Genomic DNA, 21726 nt, shown 5'->3' with positions numbered 1-21726 from the left:
ATTAGTTTTAAAGTTAGCATTGTCAGTTTCCCCCCCATAAGGTATTATGAGAGGATTATTTAGAAGTGGTTAGAATAAAAATATACTAATAAAATATTTTTAAATGATGATAATCAGAGTAAATTTCCTTTTCATCTATTTCTTATTTTTTCAGTTAAAGACTGTTTGAATATGTTAGGGGTTTTCTAACTGGGCAGCTAGTAGTGCAGTGGGTAGAGTGCTGGGTTTGGAGTCAGGAACACAAGTTCAAATTTGGCCTCAGACACTTATTAGCTGTGTGACTCCAGGAAAGTCAACTAACCTGTTTGCCTCAGTTTTCTCATCTGTAAAATAGGGAGAGCCTACCTCCTATGGTGATTGTGAGGATCAAATGAGATAACAATTGTAAAGCACTTAGGACAGCATCTGGCACATAGTAAGTGGTATAAAAACACCAGCTATTATTCTAAATGCACACCAGGTACCTCAACTTTATCCTTTCTTCTAAAATGGTGATAATTCTGACTGTTTCTCTTTGTAGTCAATGATTTGACTTCACCACATACATGATTCTGAAATGACTCCCAGCAGTCATTTCCAGTTCAATCAAGTTCTATTTTTTGGAAAGTATTGTTTCTTAAGAGTAAATGTGTGACCAAATTAATGAATTCTTTAAATTCAGAATTCTACTAAGTGAATTTATTTTAAGTGAGAGATTTTTTTATAATGAAAGATTACCTTTCAGAAAACAGTAAAAATGGAAAACTATTAAACAGCAAGAAACATTGGTAGACACTTTCAAATCTTATCATACAAAGGAACATAGTAAACTGAGGAATAAGTGCCACTGCATAATTTATACAGCTTTCTTCAACAAGCTGCTTTAATACAGCAGGAGAAATTTTACTCTAAATGCATAGGGCTTGAAGAAACTGCATATAAGCTTTCAAAATGACTAAGCAAATGTGAAATAAGACCCTTCAAATACAGATTTCAGTAACACACAGTTTACATACAGCAATAATTTATTCTAAATTGTTCATTTAGTTTCTGTTGAGACATAACGCATGTCTCATTAATAAAAGAGCAGCCATCTCACCTCAAATACCAGAATATACAACAAGTTACAGCATAGCAAAAATTAATTCTACCTACTTTCAGATAAAATCTAATTCAGGTAAAATAATTTCATTCAAGGTTTTATTGTTACACAGATTTCCTTTTTTTTAAGAGCACAAACTAGTGTAAATTTTTACACCATAGCTATCTATGCACATTATGTGACCACAGAACTGTTAATCATTACTTCAGAAATTGAACCATCAGTTTCATTCATGCAGAAGAGCAAGCTGGGAAAATTTGTTCATTTGGAACCATATTACTGTGAATTTCACAGTCACATGATTAATTTTTTGATTAGATGGACTCTTGAGTATACTAAACTTGAGTTTTGTTTTTTTGCATAAATAATACCAATTTCTCCCTGATATAAGTTTAGTCATTTTATAATCTAGAAATGATTGATACACAGCAATATATTGTACCCTCTAATCTGTAGTGTTCATTATTTTAAGACAAGCAATAATTAAAGGATCATGGTATGGGATGCTACTTAAATACATGTAAAACATACTGTACAAATATACTTGCTTTACCAATTTTCCTCTAAACTATCAAGTGTCCCTCCAAAATATGACCAGTGAAGACAAAGTATACTATTAAATATGGCTTCCAGAACAAAGACCCTCTAGCAAGAATCAATCTATTTACAAAAAAATTCTTATTTCTTAAAGTTTCATTCAAAACAAAATTTCTACATAACAGTTGTAAATAATACATAATTTTCTTTGTTTCACCATTTTAGTTCTTTTAAACAGAAGTTACCAGGTAAGACCCAGAATGGCGCTTAGGGCTTTGAGCTCCACTAGATTCTGTGTTTTCAGTTTTGGAATCTCGTTTTTTTGTGCTATTATTTACTGGTGTAGGGATCTGTGATGGGCGGGCTGAACTGCTATCTGCACTGCTTTTCCTAGGACTTGGATTGTAATTGAAAGGAGTCACCCTGGCAGCAACAGTTCCACTAGGTGAACTGTGTTTGCTTGAGTTAGTAGAACTGAACGGTGTACGCTCAGCAATAGAACTTTCACTAGTCTCTGGTGTAGGGACAAGATTGCCTTGTCCTGATTTTGTTTCAGTAGCCTTTTTGTCTGGGCTATCTATCTGAATGAATGAATTCAGACGGTTTTCTAAGCCTACAGTGCGAGCGGGAGCACTGCTGCCATTACCCCCATTTGGTTTTCCCTGATTATCTTTTGAATCTTTATTACTAGAAGTAACCTTTTCTGAAACAGTGTCAATCACTGGGGGTGTATTTCCAGTAGGAGATCTTCCTGATCTAGGGTTATTAATGGGACAGTCCTCAATTCTTACCCATACATCTTCTGTCTTGGAGACAGCAGGTGCCATTTGATAAATTAAAGTCTTTGAATCAGCACCATTTGTAGCACCTGAGGAAGTAACCTGGGAAACACTACTTATGGGAGTCATTTCATTTTCTTTTATTTTTCTCCAAGTTCCTTTTGCTGGCCCTTGGTTTTCTTTAGTCTGTTTTGTTCCCAGAAATGAGCTCACATGTTTTTCATCTTCACTTTTTGCCTTTTCACTGGATTCTGATGAAGCAGAGAGAATTGAGGAGGAACTTCCAGTTCTTCTCCAAGTGCTTACACGAGGAAGTGATGATGAATGCTTACTGTGCTCACGTTTCCAAGTTCCTGACCTATTAATTGGAAGTCTAGAAGGGCTTTCGGAATGGGAGCGAGCTATATCATGGCGCTTTGTTGATCTTCCATCATTAAACTCTATAGAAGGATTAAGATTAGGTGGGAGTTTTCGCCAACCACCAGTCTGAACGGATGAATGTGTGGATAAAGACATATCAGGAAGGGATGGACTTAAAACTGGAGTCTGTACCTGGGATCTAGTAGGAGAATCTGGTCTAGAAGATGAAGACAAAGATTCAAATGATGCAGACTCCTCCAATTTTCTCCTTAGTGTTGGGCTTGGAGTTTCTTTGATGAAAGTTGACTGACGCACTAAAACAGGTCTTTCTGATCTGTCAGATTCACTTCCACTAGATTTCGTTGAAGACATTCTAGAAAGTTCAACTTTTTTATTAGTTCCATTGCTGTTAGTTATCTGATTTAGTCCTTTGGAGGCAGATTCACTTCTGGGTATATTACTAGCATTCTTGGATAAACCTGTTTGCTTATTAAGGTTTTGCTGGCTCATCTGTCTTCCTGGAGATGTATATGACATTTTCCCTGAACCTGAGGACTTAGTTGAAGCAGTACTGGGGGATGATGTCCGTGGCAGCTGAGACAATTTGTTAGGAGGACTTATTCCATTTCTACCAGGAGAAATTGAGTTTCGTCCTGGAGACTGCATAGGTCTACTCAATGGTTGTTGAGATGGTCTTGAAGGAGTTGAATCTCTAGATCCTGATCTAGAAGGTGCTTTACTTGAACCACCTGGTTGGGATGTCTGCCTGGTCAAAGGACTTAATTCTGATTTCACTGAAGGCTTAGCTCCTCTCGGAGAAGTACTAGATGCTGGACCCTCATTGGGGCTTTTAGAAGCTGGGGTTTTGAGGGATGGGCCCTTTTTGGAAACTGGACTTGTACTTGAAGAGCTATTTCGGATTCCTGGAATATGAATCATTGTCCTTCCTCGAGAAATTGAAGGCATATTTGTTTGCAGGGGTTGTTTCAACTGGCTTGAAACTTCTGAATTAGAACGAACTTTTCCAGTGATCAAACTTTTATAAACTTTTTTTCCTCCTTTGATTCCTTTATTTTCAGACTCGATTTTTTTAGTTTCCAATGTACTTTTCTCCCCAGGCTTTAGAATTCGTGGACCTTTATTACTTGTAAAGGGTTTTTCCTCTTGATCAGGTGTAAGATGAAATGGTGATCCGAGAGAAATACCTGATTTTAGTGAAAGAATGGAATCAGAATCAGATGAAGCTTGTCTAGATAAACAAGCAGCAGCAGCAGCTTGATGTAAACTACTCACTATAGAATTTGCACCTTCTTGAATAGCTTTCCAATCAAAGTTCTCTGAATCGGGAGAAAAACCATGCTCTGAATCTGGTCTCTGTATTTCTCTCAAATCTAATGTCAAATCTTCTGCTAATATGCCATCCATATTTCTAGGAGTAGGCTTTTCATCATCACCTTTGAACCTCGATGGCTTTTTCTTTTTTGGCATTGCAGAACTGATACATTCTTGCAAAAGGTCATCTTCAGAGTCTATGCTAAGAGAACTAAGAGAACTATTTCTAGAAAAACAAACGGGAGTATCTTCAACATGGAATGACTTAGGAGCATAACCTGATGTCTGAGGTCTATTTGGCTCTACTTGTGAGTCAGGTGGCTCAGTCGGTTTAGTAGGTTCACTTTCTTTGTTATTGTTATTTTCTTGGTCAATGTCGCTGAGAGAACTCAGAGATGAATTTCGAGAAAAGCAAACAGGGGTATTTTCAATTGCAAAATTCTGTAACTTTTCATCTGTAGCTGCTCCTCTGTCTGGCATATCTTTGGATGACTGAGGAAAAGTGGACTGCTTCTGTAGCAAGGGTTTAGACTGACTTCGATCTGTTGGTTGTTTTGTACAAATCTGTGTTCTATTATTTGACTGTTGGTTTGATGTTAACTCTATATGGTTATTAACTTTAGCTTCTGTTTCCTTAGCTTCTTTTCCTTTCAACTCTGCCTTTTCCCTGGAAAGGTCAACATCATCATCATCAAAGTCAAGAGAACTCAAAGAATCATTTCGTGAGAAACAGTAAGGAGTTCCCTCAATGGGTGTATAGTGATGTGGAGAATCAAAAGTAAAGCTTCCTCTCACACGCTCTTCATTATTTGGAAGCTTATCGATAAAGTCTCTTGGATTGTTTTTCAAGTTCAGTTTCTTTGAATCCTTGTTATCTGAATAAGATCTTTCAACATTCAAATTTTTTGCTTCTGCATTTTTTCTTATACGAGCTCTATATTCAACGCTTTGTGGCATTGGCTTTACTGGTGATGTAGGTTTCTTTTTCTCACTGTCTTGTGGGCTTTTACTATTTCCAGATGTAGATGCTGATGCTTGTTGAATCTGATCCATTATCTTCTTAACACGGAAAGGCTTGTGACTCTTTCCTTTAGGCATAGCTGAATTAATGCACTCAGCAAGGATTTCACCTTCCTCTGTTTTGTTGTCATCTAATGCAGAGGTAGTTACATTTGGAGCTTTTCCTGTTTGAATGTCATCTGTACTTCTGCCTTCTGTAGGAATAGTATCTCTTTTTTCAAACTCTCCTAACTGTCCCCCTGTGCTAGTACTTTCAATAACAGCCAGCTCATTTGGAGGTGATTCTATTGTGAGATCACTTAGAGATGTAGCTGTGGAAAAGTTTATAGGTGTGCCTTCCACACAATATACCCGTGGCATATCATCTCCAGGAGTAAAACTAACATGTTTTTGAGCCTGCAACCTGTTTTGTGAAGGAAGAAGTTTGTATACAGGGAGCTGACTTGGTTTCCTGGCCACTGGAGGAGGGATTTTTGAAGCAGCTTGTGAAGGCTTTTTGGCTTTACGTGAAGATTTCGTTGGCATGGCAGAGATAATACATTCTTCTAATATTTCAATATCATCATCATCAGAGTCATCTAGTATGTCTTTCTCAGATTCAGTAGGTTTCTCTGCCTTTTTCTCCTTGTTTTCATTTACATCTTCTAGCTGTTCAGGTTCTGTTTCATTGCCATGGTCATTTTCCTGTACGGGGGGCATTATTCTTAATTCCACATCTTTCTGTATGAAAGGTTCATCAAGACTCAGAGCACTTAAACTAGATGAACAAGAAAATCCATCAGGAGTACTTTCTGTAGCAAAATGTAATAGGGTGTCAGCATCAGGTAGCACCTGGACTCTTTGAACTGCAGCATTTACAGCAGCTTGCCTAGGTCCACTTTCTCTCTTTTCAGTGTTAGGTATTTTACTTTTTGTTACCTCTCTCTTAGTTTGTACAGGTTGAGGAGGAGGTGGGGTTTTACTTCTACTTGGTGGCATGGTTTGTCCAGGACTATCTGGAAGGTCACTAGGGCTTATGATGCCACTCACCATTCCACTGCAGGGTTCACTTTGAACAGAACTTGCAATTGAACGACTCTCAAAACTATCTAGTGAACTGACAGAAGTACATCTGCTAAACATGAGTGGAGTCTCTTGAACATAATGCTCTGGAGGACTTTTAGGTGTCTGAGCACCACTTTTTGCTGGAGATTTGGCACCTGAAGAAAATTCAACAGCTTTATGTCTGGCTGAGTCTGAAGGAGATAAATTAGCAGTTTGGAGTCTGTTGGCTTTGGTTCGAATATGTTGTGATGTTGATGGAACTTCACTTATTGTATCATCAGTTGACACACTTCCACTGTTTTCTTTCAGTTCTGCTATCTGTAGATTATTAGCAGTCTCTGTCCCACGGGTTGTCTGATCCCGTCCTATTTCATCTTCAGCAGATGACAAAGAAGATAATGAACTACATCTTGAAAAACATATTGGTGTATCTTCCACACAATAAGTCTGTATTGTTTCCTGGTTAATAGAAGAAGTTTTACAAGAGGCAGTTTTCTGAGTCTGACTACTTCTATTCTGTGCTGAACTTGGATGAAGCTGATTCTGCCTTTTGGTACTAGCTGAAGTAGTTGATGTGTTCCCACCACTCGAAGAGATGTGATCTGTTTTATTACTTTGTACAGATGAACTTTTTGAGAATGAAAAAGATGGCTTCTGTGAGGAAGAAGTAATATCTGCTGCATATTTTAAACTATAATCAATAGGTTGATCCACATGATGTTCTTCTTCGTTATATTTTATGCTATAATTTGTTGGTCTGTCTTCTTCTTCATGCTGTTCCTCTTCAGAATAACGTTCACTGTAGTTGGTTGGTTTATCTTCATCATAATCATCTTCATGACACAAAGACTGGTTGACTTTTTGATTAAGTCCATGATTTGAACTAACTCGATTTTGTTCTGATCCACTAGCTCCTCTTGATCTATATGGAGAAACACATTCTTGCTGTCCAAAACGTGATTGAAACTTGATATGCTTGTCATCAGTACTTTCATTATATGCAGAAAAGGGTGTGTTTTGACCCCTTGACTGTCTCTGTTCATTTTGTTTGATTTCATCTTCTATTATATGTTTTGGTCTTGCCCATCTTTCATTCTGTGAAGGACTTTGTCTTCCAGAATTTAACTGTTCATCTGAATATTTAAGGCTATAATTTATTGGGGTATCCAATTCTTCGTCATTATCATCCATATGATTTGCACTATGAATTTTATGAGCTAAATCAGCTGGATACTGCCCATAACTACAAAATTTACTTTCATCATCCCCAGAATAGGATTCAATAGAGGGTTTCATTTGACCTCTTTTACCATAGCCATCACTGCTACTAACACTATTTAAACTATCATTTGAAGATCTCTTATATTCCATTTTGGCATAAGGCATAGGGCATGTTCTGTTTGAATTATCTGATTTGGAAAAGTTGTAAGTGTTTGAATGTGCATGAGCAGCAGATGCTCTTCTCAATGTGCTCCTCTCTTCAGCTATACAATGTAATTCTGTTGTAGATCCCGAACCTTGGTCTTCTTGTGCATGAATTCCTGATACTTCTTCCATGACTTTAGCAATCTGGGCTGTAGCAGTAGAGATCTGCAATCCTATTCGCTTTGAAGAGTTTCCAGAATTTTCTGTTGCTGGATGAAAGGTGCTTAGTCCAATTCCTCGTTCTCTGTCTAAGCTCCGGTCTTTTTCAGATCGAGAGCTTTCCAAACTTGTCCTTGATGAAGAGGATCCTGGCAAAACTGTAGTATTTAAATATGGTGAAAGTACAGTCATATTTCCAGTATTAAAATTGTCTGACCTACTGTCCTCATGACGATTAATATCAAAAGCATATTCACCATATAAATTTTGTTTATGTCTCTGTTTATTACGATGAGACGTCTTGGGACTTAAATTGTCAATATTGTCAAAAGTCTCAGATAAATGTTGAGCATCTAATTCTGCTTCTAGTGCTTTTTGCTTTCTGACATGAAGAGATGGCAAGCTTGAACCAGGAGACATAATATTAGCATCTTTATACTTTGCAGGTCTGTTTGCCATAAGATTCCTCAATGCTGCAGCACTTCCCATAGCAATCATTTTGTGCTTCGAGTGAATTAGGTTCTTAAGCATACTAACTGCTCCCATGTCCCATAATGCTTCTTGGTCTTTAGTGTTTCTTGCTGAGAGATTCCACAAAGTTCCACATGCATTGCTAACTATTGTTAAACTATGAGACTTTAAGTGTTGTAACAGCGTTTGTAAGCAACTGTTTTCTCTCAAGATTTGCCTAAAATACAAAGAAAATAGTAAAGCAAAAATTATTAAGGTCAATTTAAATAATACATATTTCCAATATAAACAAAATTTGAGTTCGGGCCTCTTTTTAAAAAAATGACATTAAGATTACTTCAAAATAGGACAAGTAATAATTGAATTCCAAAACATCCCACAAATTTTCAGTTACTGCTTTCTTATTTTCCTAAAGCTATCTTTTAAAATAATCTTGACAGGATAGACTGAAAGAAATGAAGAGGTTAATATAAAAATTCTGTTCTACCATCTCATCTCATTTCTCCAAAGCCCATTTTGCTTCTTTTTAAAAGTGAGTAGATATATTTACTATATTCACAAATACCACTACTTTCAAATTTAAGTACCAAATATCCTTCAAACTCATGCAGTTGACTATTCCTTTGCCCAGGCCAAAGAAAAAAAAAAGTATGTTTGTACACAGGGTAAGCCAGGGGTTCTTAACCCTGGGGAGTGTGGACTTGTTTCTTAAAATATTTTGAAAGTTACATTTTTATATAATTGGTTTCCTTTGTAATTATATATATATACATATATATATAAAAATTTTATGCATTTAAAAGCATTATTCGGAGAAGGGGTCCATAGGCTTCACCAGACTGTCAAAGGAATCATGACCAAAAAAAAGGGAGAGGATAAGAACCACTCTTAGGCTAAACTATTTACATTTTTTGGAAGGGGTGGTGAAAATGGACAGGTTGTTCTCTACATGTGTGGTAAAGAGGGTACAATATATAATATAATATTGAGTATAATATACTCAGGATTTTTAAGTTATGAATTCCTAATCTTTTCAGAGACATGGCACCCCACTGAACTATCCTTGATTTTGTAGGTCTGCTTTTTTTGGTACCAAAGAAGTGCTTTATTATAATAATATTTTTAAAATACATGCTAATAGTATTAATAACAAACATAGCATATATTAATATATCATACAATCATTCAATATATCAATAGAATTAATAATTAATATAAAAATATGATACACTAATAAATACATTATATAGTAAATATATTAAAGTTATATATGTATATTAAAATTCATCTGAATTTAAATTAATTATATTTTGAGAAATTTTCAAACCCAGTTTGGGAATATCTCTTTGGGATAACTAGATACTCTCCCTGCCAACAGGGAAGGCGAAGACTAAAACTTGAACTAGAAACCTCTGACCAAGATTCTTTAGTGCAATTGACTCTAAGCTTTTTACTCTCTCTGGCTTTAACAAATAAGAACCCACTGAATGCTAATATTTCTAATGCCAGTGGGCTTCTGACTTGGTTGGTAAGATCTATTGCCACAAATATCTCCTTCACTGGCATAATAGATCAATACTCTGAATCTGGTCTTGGCATTTCTCTCAAATGCCATAAATTAGAAAACAGAGACTAGATTTAGAATTTGCCCCACAAGTGAGTCTCCAGGTTCCTGTACTATGCAAGGATATCATTCCTTACACCTTCCTCCTTCTACCCTCATTTCTCCATGTATATAACAGAGGGGTTCTAGGTGCTTCTGGAGTTCGAATAACCCTTTGGACATTCTAGCAGTCTCAGTAACTGGCTATATTAAAAAGTTAAGTTAAATAAAATTATAACCAGCAGTAAGAATTTGAGCTATTATCCTCAATAAAATTAATTCTTTCAGTTCCTGATATACTTTATTAATAGGGTCAGGTATCCCTCTATCTTGGATTAATCATTATATTTTTCCTATCTATATGCACTGAATGCTGCAAATGCCTTATTTTTTGAGGGCTAAGGGGTGGAGATTTAGACCACCTTGTCAAAACTAAATTAAATTCTATCTTCTGAAGTCTGATGAGCCTTTGGAACTTTAGAATGTCCAGTTAAACAAGTATTAGATAAGTCAAGCATTTTCATGATCTTAAGACTACATGTTTACCTAGAATTTTATAGTTCACAAAGGAACACCTATCATCTATCTATCTATCTACCTACTTATATCTATATAAAAATTTCATTTAATTGTCACTGAGGCTCACAAAGATTCAGTGACTGCCCCAAGGTCACATAGCTAATGGTCATAGAGCTGGGGCAAAACTTACGTCTTCTAACTACTAGTCTTGTGCTCTTTTAAAATACTATGCCTTGAACAATTACTAATAAATATACTTTGTTCTAGTGTAGCAATATGAATAAATTCATAGCTATCTGCTTATAAGCATATACATTTTGGGTAAGGAATTGAATTTTATTTAAGTTCATTTTGAAATAAGGTATCTGCTCATAAATATGTACATTTTGAGCATGGAATTAACATTTTTATTTAAGTTCATTCGGAAATATGCACATGTATATACACATATTATTTATCTATATACCTGTGTTCCTCATTTGTGGCTATCAAGCTAGACACATTCCGCAATATCCCACCTCCACTCTCAATGATGGCTAAAGTATTTGTTTGGCTCCGGTAAGTTAGCGTGCCAACCAAAAATGCAAGAGCACCATCAACAGCACAGATATCAGCTTTATTTTCAGTGCAATGTGCTGACAAATTCCATAAGGCACTCAGTACGCTTTTGAGGGTGGATTCCTATAAAGAAATACAATACATAACATCTAATCAGATATAAAATTTGTCTCTTAGAGCTTATAATTGCTTTCTTTAGAATGATACTTATTCACATTTAAAACCTTCGGAATTTTCCCTCTGACATCCTCATTTTTGAGAGTCTAAATAAAATACTAAAGGGGAATTAGGAGATCAATAATTCAGGAATATTATTATTTTTAAAAATCAACATAAAAACTTTAAGGTACTTAAAGACCACAGCAATCTAGACATTAAGTAGTTCTATAAAGGAATATCTTACAAAGGGCTTAAAATTATAAAACATTGCAAAATAATAAAAACTGATAAAACAATGATAAAATATACCATGAGAATAAGTTAAGCTGTGGTACTAACAGCCATATTCTAAGTATACAAAGACCATGATGACTGGTGAAAATTTGTCTAACCTCTGACCTTGGACTTTTCTTTTTAGCAAATATCAATCCTTCAATAAATATTTACTAAGCATCCAGTCATAACATCTAATCAGATACAGAAGGGCACTAAAATTTATTAAGAGCTTATTGTGTGCAGTAAACTGTGTTGTGGAAGTAAAAATTAGATAAGACATGGACTCTTTAAATAAGATAGTCTCTTAAGAAGCTAACAGGTTAGTGGGGGAATAAAATACCAACAAGGATATTATGAATACACAAAAGTACCTGATAACTGTAGTAGAGAATTACAAACCAAAGTATTATTGGCGATCTAAGGGAAATATTATTAACACCAACCACGTGGCACTTGAATGAGTTTTTTAAGATGAGTTGGATTTCAATAAGTAAAGTGAGGGTATTTGTGAGTATACATGAAAATATAGTGTCTTATGAGAGAGCTGTGAGCTATTCAGTTAGACTGTAAATACAGCATATTTTGTGTGTGTGTGTGTGTGTGTTATGAGAGAAAAATAAGGTGGCATTATGTTTTGGAAGGCCCTGAATGGCAGAAACAGGTTCTAAACTTCACTTAGGAGACAAGAGAGATCCAGTTTTAAGGAAGGCTTTAGTGTACAAATCAAGAAGGAAAAAGTATTTGAAAAACAGGTGGGTTAGTAGGCTGCAGGGTATAAGAATGCCAAATAAGGGGAAAAAAAGTTTGATGCTATAAGGATATAGTTGCTTGTCTCTCAAAGAATGAATGAGATAAAACATTATGAAATATAAAATGGATAATTTTGATTATGTTAAATTTGAAAGGTTTGGATAAACAAAACCAACACAATCAAGATTGTAAGAAAAGCAGAAAGCTGGGAAACAATTTTTATAGCAAGTGTCTCTGATAAAGGCCTTATTTCTCAAATATATAGAGAACTGAGTCAAATTTATAAAAATATATTGTTCACAAACTGACAAATGGTCAAAGTATATGAATAGACAGTTTTCAAATGAAGAAATCAAAGCTATCTATAGTCATATGAAAAAATGCTCTAAATAATTACAGGTTAGAGAAATTCAGATACAAACAACTCTGAACTACCCTCTTACACCTATCAAATTGGCTAATATGACCAGCAAGGAAAATGATAAATGTTGGAGAAGATATGGGAAAATTGGAACAATAATGCATTATTGGTGGAGTTGTGAATTGATCTAACCATTGTGGAAAGCAATAGGAACTATGCTCAAAGGTCAACTGATGCAGTAATACCATTACTAGGTCTGTATCCCAAAGAGATTAAAAAAAAGTGGTGGGGGGGGGATAGGGAAGGACCCATTTTGTTTGTTTGTTTTTAGTGAGGCAATTGGGGTTAAGTGATTTGCCCAGGGTCACACAGCTAGTAAGTGTTAAGTGGGAAGGACCCATTTGTACAAAAGTATTTATAGCAGTTCTTTTTGTGGTGGCAAAGAATTGGAAATGGAAGGGATGCACATCAACTGGGAAATGGCTGAACAAGTTGTTGTATATGATTGTGATGGAATAATACTGTGCTTTAAGAACTGACAAAAAGGCAGATTTCACAAAAATCTGGAAACACTTAAATGAACGGATGAAAAGTGAAGTGAGCAGAACCAGGAGAACATTATATACAGTAACAGCAACACTGTATGATGATCAATTATGAATGACTTAGCTATTCTCAGTCAATGATACAAGACAATACCAAAGGACTAATGATGAAAAATGCTATCCACATCCAGAGAAAGAACTGATGGAATATGAATGTAGATCAAAGAATACTATTTTCACTTTATTTTTTTCATGTTCTTTTCTTTTTGTCTGTTTCTTTCACAACATGACTAATATAGAAATGTGTTTTAAATGACTGCACATACATAACCTATATAAAATTGCTTACCATGGACAGGAGAGAAAGAAAATTTGGAAAACAAAATTTTTTTTAAAAAAATGAATGTTAAAAATTGCCTTTTACATGTAGTTGGGAAAAAATAAAATACTATGAAAAAAGAATGAAGGAGACAAAACAGTTACTTTCTCTTTTCTTTTCCTCTTTTTTTTTTTTTTTTTTTGGTGGGCCAATGAGGGCTAAGTGACTTGCCCAAGGTCGCACAGCTATTAAGTGCCCAGTGTCTGAGGCTGGGTTTGAATTCAGGTCCTCCTGAACCCAGGGCCAGTGCTTTATCCACTGTACCACTTAGCTGCCCCTAAAACAGTTGCTTTCTAAACAGTGATGTATAAATTTTATAGCAACTGGATATATTCCAAAAGAGTTTACATATTACACATTTACACTTTTGGACACATTTGTCTGCGAGATGTTTTTTAAAAAAGCAAGTTTAGAATATAAAGTTTGTTGGGTGTTCAAAATTTTGAATAAAATACAACAAAATATATGAATACATATTAGGGTCAAAGCAACACGAGAGTAATGTCAATTATATATAGTTCCTTTTGAAGTATACATATACCTGCATTGTTTTCAATGCTGCCTGTAAAAGGTTTGTCATGAAATAGCAATACTCTCCACTGGGGTATTAGCAACTGTTATATACATGAGATTCTGAAGGGATATTCTATGTAAGTTTATACATGTACCAATTTTATTTGGTTTCACTAACATTAATAATGCAGGTTGTGGCTTGTTCTGTCCAAATGTACACTTTAATTAAATGGAACAGGGTTAGAAGGAAGCATTCGGATACACAGGTATTTGGCCACAGCATTTGGTAAATACATATTCTGCATTAGAAATACAATCATATTTTGCTTTTGTTAAAGGGTGAGAGAGAAGAAGGGGAAGGAGAATAATTAGACTTTTTTTTTTAAATGTGGTAGGTGAAATTTTCTTTCCTAAAAATGATCACAGAACTTACAATTGTGCTTCTGTTAATCTAATCTGCTGCTAGTATTTCCACATCAGGCTGAACCCTGGGGAGTGTGACATGATGGATCCAACGGGCCACCCCAATATGTGCTTTGTGCAGCTTTTCGCTGGCTATTCCAAATCAATGGAAGGGATAGCTAAAGGCCTTTGACAAGGTGAACCTCGGCAGACTCCTAGTCTAAGCAGAAATGGAGTGAGGTCAGGCATGGAATCCAGTGACTCTCATAAAAGGTGTTTCTGGCTCTCCAACTCCATTCTGTAGACTTCCTCGAACCCTGGGTTTAACAAAACCAAGAGATTCCTTTTAATTTGGTGCCACCTCGTTTCTGGGAGCTCATCTTTAGGGGGAATTGGTTTGTAGTTGGCAGTGGCAGTTCTGCTGGAGGGACAATGGCCAGTGACATCATCCCCAGCTTCTTCTTGGAGGTATGCAGCTATAATGTGATGGTACTGGCACACTGCTCCAGCTCACTCAGCTTGTGGTCTTCAGCTTCAGATCTTCTAGGTACTTCTTTTCTTGCTCCTTCACAGTGTTCTTGAGCACTCATCTACTGTAGTTCCTTCAGCAGCCCCTTGTTCTTGTCTTCCTTTGCTTTGAGCTGAGTTTCTAGTTCTTGGCATTTGGACTCCCAGATGAGAAACCATCCAGGAAGAGTGAGAGAATGACAAGTAGTGGAAGTTGCTTATTTCCTGCCTAGGGATACCAGTGCAGCTACTTGTTGATGGGATAACAATAATAGTTGGTTTTTTTGTCTTTCTAGGCAATGTACTCAAGATGTGACAAAGAACCTGACTTCCTAATCCTGATGATCCATACGGGAACACAAAAAAGCACTGCTAAGGATTACAAAGTGATGGTATTTTATATTAATATATACTCAATGAAAGAGACCCAGGAAACAGAGTGGGGGAAGCATGGTAAACATACAAATAAAAATTAAGAAGAATCAAGGGGATACTATCACTGGAGTACACTACAGAATATATGGACAGAAAGAAGAAACAGATGAGAAGTTCAGGAAATGGATGACAAGTCTGGCAAAAAATATAGTATAGAAGTGATGGGAGATTCTCTTATTTCACCTACTGGATCTCCCTTTGTGCTAAACATAGAACAGCTAATCATTTCTTGACTTGCATTGATCATAAATTTCATTATTTAAAGGGTGAAGGAACCAATCAACTCAATAAGCATTTATTAAGTACATTTGCTGTATGCCTGGCACCAAGACACAAATGAAATAGCCCCTGCCATCAAGGAGCTTAGATTTTATTAGGAAGAAACAATATATGCAGAGAAAATAATACACAAAGTATATATCAGGCAATTTCCAGGAAGAAAAGTGCTAGCAACTGGAAATAGGAGATCAGGATAGGCCACCTACAGGAAGTGAAGTACTGAGCTTTTATAGATTCTGTGAAGTAAAGTGGGAGTAAATATTAGGCATGTGAAACTGTTATTGCAAGGAGTTGATTAATGCAATGTTGTGTTTGGGGAGGAGTTAGCAGCCAGTTTTGATATAATGTACAATATATGAAGAAGAGAATTGTTAATTAAGTCTGGAAAGGTAGGCTGCTGCCAAATTTTGAAAGGCTTTAAAAGCCAAATGGATGAATTTATGTTTTATCCTAGTAACAAGATTGGAGTTCTTGAGCAGAGGTGTGACATAGTCAGAGGTGTGCTTTAGGAATATAAATTTGTAGTTTGTTGTTGTTGTTATTGTTGAGTCGTTTTTCAGTTGTATCTGACTCTTGGCAAAGATACTGGAGTGGTTTGCCATTTCTTTCTCCAGCTCATTTGACAGATGAGGAAACAGGGTTCAGTGACTTCTCCAAGTTCAAATAGCTAGTAAGTGTGCCACCAAGCTGCCCCCAGGTTTGTTGAAGACAGATTGAAGAAAGGAGAGACTAGAGGCTAGGAGAACACTTAGGAGCCTATTCATAAATGAGGATTCAAGAGGTGATGGCCATTTGAGTGGGGCAAAGCAGAAAGCTGAGAAATGTTGTAGAGGTAGAGTTGACAAGACTTGGTAACACTATCAATAATAATAATAATAAATGGCTAACATTTATATGGCATTTGCTATTGCCAGGCACTGTGCCAAGTGCTTTACAATGATTATTTCACGTTGTCTTCACAACAACACTGAGAAATAGCTGCTATTGTTATCTCCATTTTACAGATGAGGAAACTTAGGCAAATTGAAGTTAAGTGACTTGTTCAGGGTCACACAGATAGAAAATGTCTGAGGCTGGATTTGCACTCACATCTTCCTGACTTCAGGTCTGGCACGGTATCCACTGTGTACCTAGCTGCCTTCAGCTGAGGAGTAAGGGAATGAAAGGAGTTGAGAATGTCTCTGATGGTATGAACTAGGCTACTTGGAATGGATGTTGGTGTCCTTAATAGAAATAGGGAAATTGGGAAGATGGAGGGTTTGAGGGGAAAAATAATCAGTTAAGATAAAGACCAACAATGGCAAATTTTATCCTGGATCTGACTCTCATCAACTGGGACAAATCTGTTATTTGAATGGAAATGATGGAGATTTTGTGGAAGAGAATATTTCCTTTTATAGCTTGTGATAAAGGAGAGGAAAGCCAGGAATAGTTTCACAAGAAGTTCTAAAGGTTCAAAGGAAGACTAGGTAGGAATTTATAGACTAAAATTTTGTAAGGAAAAAGTTAGTCGAAGAAGGTTTGGCTCAATAATGAAATTCTGAAACCATAAAGAAAACCAGGTTAGATAGAAAAAGGAAAAGGTTAGTTTTCTGAAGAGACAGATGTAGCACTCAACCAACTAAGGCTTAAGAAAAGTATGCGGGTGTGTGGGGGGGTGCAGCAGCTAGGTGGCACAGTGGATAGAGAACCAGCCCTGGATTCAGGAGGACCTGAGTTCAAATCCGACCTCAGATACTCATCACTTACTAGCTGTGTGACCCTAGGCAAGTCACTTAACACCAACTGCCTCACAAAAAAAAAAAAAAAAGAAAAGAAAAAGAAAAGTATACAGCGGGGCAGCTGGGTGGCACAGTAGACAAAGCACCAGCCCTGGATTCAGGAGGTCCTGAGTTCAAATCTGGCTTCAGACACTTGACATTTACTAGCTATGTGGTCTTGGGCAAGTCACTTAAACCTCATTGCCCCACAAACAAACAAACAAACAAAAGAAAAGTATACAGAAGATGGAAGAGCAAGTAGCAAGAAACTACAGCATGTGATTTATTCCACCTCAGAACTCTACAAAAAGTCACTCAGAAACCCATGGGCAAGAAGGAGGAGGAGGGGCACATAAAGCAGGAGAGGGCGGCCTTCCCTCCAGCAAAGCTAGTGCCAATGAAAAGGAGCTTCCCACCCTGATTGGAGACAGGACATATTTAGCCTGCAAGGCTCTGCATCTGGGGAAAGCAAGAGTGGAAAGCTCCCCTGAGAAAACCCCAGGGTGAGTGGAAATATTGGAGAGCTGCAGCAGCAAGCAGCACCAAAAGAGTGTTGCTACATTATTCTTACTGACTGGGACACCTGAGGACCAGAAGCTCCAAGATCCTTAACAATGTCCTGAGATGCCAGAAAGTATGCTGAAGATACAGTGCAGTTAATTTAGGGAGATGACGGTTAGCAAAGGATCCCCAAACGAGACCAAACAGGCTTGCCCAGCCCACCCAAAAGTGTAGCTTTGTCCTGGCACAAAGCCTCAACTCAGAAACCAGAATTAGAGATATGAATAAATCAAAGAAAACAACAACCAGTATAGAAAATTATTATAAATCTACAGATCCTCACAAAGAAGATGTGAGTAACTTTGTAATAACTAAGCAAAAGTACAAAAGAAAAAATAGATTTTCCACGAGGATTATTTGAATATTTAGAAGAAACGAAACAAGATAAAAAAATGAAATGAAAGTGCTGGAGGAAAGAGCTAGGAGAATAACTAGGAGAGAAAGTAGGAACTTTGCTCAAGTAATGCACTGTACTGGAAATTAGAATAAGCCAAACAGAAATCAACGACTCCATGAGAGCAAGAAATATAGAACAAAATCAAAAGATTGAAAATGTATTTTATATATATTTATATAGAGAAGGGGAAGGAGGAGAGAAAAAGAAGAAAGGGAGAAGAAGGGAGGAAAGGAGAGGAAAGAATTTATTTGGGAATCAGAAAAAGATAACTTAATCACTGGACTCTCTGAAAACCATTAATTTAAATAAAGAGCCTAGATAACATATTTTGTGAAATCATAAATGAAAAATCTAATAGAAACAGAAGACAAAGTAAAAATATAAAGAATTTACTAATCACCTCCCAAGAGAAACTAAAAAGAAAAATACCCAGTAATCATACCAAATCATATCCCAAAGTCAAAGAAAAAATACTGCAAGCATCCAGAAAGAAGCACTGAAATACCAAGGAACCATAATCATGGCCATGTAAGACTATAAATTAGAAGAGATCTTGGAATATAATACTCCAAAAGGCAAAAGAGATAGGTTTCTAACCAAGAAGCAATTACAAAGCTGAGGATAATCCTAAGAATGGAATTTTAATGGAACTGAGGATTTTCAAGCATTTCTGATGAAAAAAAATCATAGCTGAGTAGGAATTCTGAAAAAGAAACACAAGAGTTCAGAGAAACCTAACCTGATAAATTTATTTGAGCAATTGGAAGGAACTATATAGTCATGTGGTACTTAGAATCTAATATGGAACAAAGAAACAAGGGTCCCTTTAGAACATTAATATCTTTAAAGGGTATTGAGGGAATTAAGTAAGAAAGACAGAGACCCTGGGCAAGTCACTTAACCCCCATTGCCCTGAAAAAAAGAAAAGGAAAGAAAAGAAAAGAAAAGAAAGACAGAAGACTTGGGGATGGTTCTGTTTTGTGGCTTTCAAAAGGGAAAAGATAAGGGAGGATAAAAGAAGGAATATACCCTGTATAGAAGAGAGAAAAGAAGGGGTGGAACTGGTTATTTCTTATACTTAGGGTATGTGAGAAGAGCATACAAACATGGTGGCAGGATTGAGCATCAGATGAACTTCACTCTTATCTGAAATGGATAACTGAGGACTGAAAACATACACGATATACATCAAACTCCAGAGGGAGACAACTGTATCTGAGAGTGTTTAAAAGGGACATAGCTAGGTAACAGAAGATAGAATGTTCAATTTAAGGACTAAAGAAGACAAGTTTTAATCCTCCCTTAAACATTTACTAGCTATTTGACCCTGGACAAATCACTTCATCTCTCTCAGACTTAGTTTACTTGTCTGTAAAATGAGAGTAATAATAACTACTACTTCATAGGATTGAAAGGATAAAATGAGGTTGCACATGCAAAACACTTTGCAAACCTAAAGTTCTTTATCAATATTAGCTGCTGTTTTTGTTGTTGCCATTCAAGGGAGGGAAGACAAATAAAACAAAGGGGGAATATTTCAAAGGGAAGAAGAGAAGAAAAGCAAAGAACAAGAATCTAAGGGGGTTCCTCAGATGACTTGTTAGATAAATGAGGAATGGCTGAACAAACTGTGGTATCTGAACATACAGAAAATTAATGCATCATAGTAAATGATGAGGTAACTTGAGAGAATCCTAGGTAGAGGATGCAGAGTGAAGTGCACAGAACCAGAAGAACAATTTATATAAACACAGCAATACTATAAAGAAAAACAACTCTGAAAGACTGAAGAGATCTGATTGATGCAATTGGTCATCCATGTCTCTGTAAGACAGTTAGCCATCTCTTGACAAATGTGATAGTCACAAGTTGTATATAGTGAGTAAGAGCAAAAGGAAAGCCTGAGGGATTAGCAATAATGGTACTTCCCCCAAAAAAATAAAGGAAAAAATAAAATAAAAAGAAGTCCAATGAAGTACAGATAAACAGGATAGTCTTGAAAGTAACATGCAGATTTCTTATGTACATTTTTAAAAACAAGCAGCATGATAAGGAGTTTAAGTTTCATATACAATGCTTTTTTGTGTGTTCTGTGTGTATAGAAATGGTCTTTAGTGAGTGTTACATTTGGAATAAAAAAATTTTTTTTTAAAGTGAGGCAATTGGGGTTAAGTGACTTGCCCAGGGTCACACAGCTAGTAAGTGTTAAGTGTCTGAGGCCGGATTTGAACTTAGGTACTCCTGACTCCAGGGCCGGTGCTTTATCCACTGCGCCATCTAGCTGCCCCGGAATAAAATTTTTTTAAAGAAAAAAAGGTGATGTGAAGGAACCAGCCAAAATGGAGAAATTGAAAATACTGAACAAAGAAGGGGAAATATCTCTGAAGCTTTTAGAGTAGATGTGGATAGATGGGGCTTTGGAGTAGAAGGGACAGTAATTGAAGAGAAAAAACAGTACATTTCTTCCTGAGATTTCAGAGAAGGATGAGAGAATAGATGTAGACAGGAATAATATGAAATTAAAGGGATCGAGTAAATGTGGGAATTCATGCAAGATAGATATTATTTTCTTGGTGAAATATGAAGCAAAATCAAGAGTGACAAATTAATGAGGGAAGGATTAAGGATTAAAGGAGAAATAGGAATGTTTAGAACAATGGAGAGTGACCTGTGGAATATAGATATTGCTCAGGGTTACAGAGTTATAACCAGGGTCAGATTATTTTTTTTGGGTGGCAGCTAGGTGGTGCAGTGGATAAAGCACCAGCCCTGGATTCAGGAGAACCTGAGTTCAAATCCGGCCTAGCTGTATGATCCTGGGCAATAACCTTCATTGCCCCACAAATTAAAAAAAAAAAACAATTTTAAATATATAACCAGGATCAGGTAGAAGAGAAAGTAGATATGAAAAATAAAAGCGAAACCACCCTTGATGGAAGTAATTATGTGTCAAAGACCCAACCTGTTATAACTGTCTAAAAAGTAAAGAGACCATTTGATGTAGAAGTTAATGAAATTAGAAAAACTGCAAAGGTGGCTTGCAATAATGACAAGGAAAACTCTTTTTCCAATGCTCACTTAAATTATCAATTAAGGAATGCTGTTGTTCAAGTCATGCCTGACTCTGTGATTACGTATGGGGTTTTCCTGGCAAAGATACTGGAGTGGTTTGCCATTCCCTTCTCCAGTGGATTAGGCAAATGGAGGTCAAATGAGTTGCCCAGGCTCACACAGCTAGTGAGTGTCTGAGGCCATATCTGAAATTTTCCTGACTCTAGATCTGGTGCTCTGTCCACTGAGCAACCTGGCTGCTTTCAGTTAAAGAACACCTGGCCTTTGTTCTAATAGATTTCTATAAAACACTGAACCAAATAGGCTTTTCTATCAAAAAGAGACGGTTTTTGATATACTTTCTGGGAGTAAGAAGTGTGACTCACTTTTCTCCGATTTCTAGGTAATACAGCCACAACTGTTTCAGACTTCGGGATATGAGAAAGAACTTGAGAATAGTATC

The 21726-nt window shown here is 36.4% G+C and overlaps 1 protein-coding gene across 9 annotated transcripts in view; it reads right to left on the bottom strand.

The window, feature by feature from the left end:
• Window positions 1–987: 987 nt before the first annotated feature.
• Window positions 988–21726, bottom strand: part of APC (APC regulator of WNT signaling pathway) — a 149538-nt gene continuing 128799 nt past the window's right edge. For all 9 annotated transcript variants that reach the window (XM_043978865.1, XM_043978864.1, XM_043978870.1 and 6 more), the window contains 2 exons: window positions 10797–11011; window positions 988–8425 (listed from right to left, as the gene is read on the bottom strand). In XM_043978865.1, coding sequence (XP_043834800.1) covers window positions 1849–8425; window positions 10797–11011 — 6792 coding nt within the window. In that variant the 3' untranslated portion in view covers window positions 988–1848. The remainder of the gene's footprint in view (window positions 8426–10796; window positions 11012–21726) is intronic.

This window comes from Dromiciops gliroides, chromosome 1, assembly GCF_019393635.1.
Source record: "Dromiciops gliroides isolate mDroGli1 chromosome 1, mDroGli1.pri, whole genome shotgun sequence".
Lineage (NCBI taxonomy): Eukaryota > Metazoa > Chordata > Mammalia > Microbiotheria > Microbiotheriidae > Dromiciops > Dromiciops gliroides.
The sequence above is the reverse complement of the archived record's forward strand: the minus strand, read 5'-3'. Positions and strand labels throughout refer to the sequence as shown.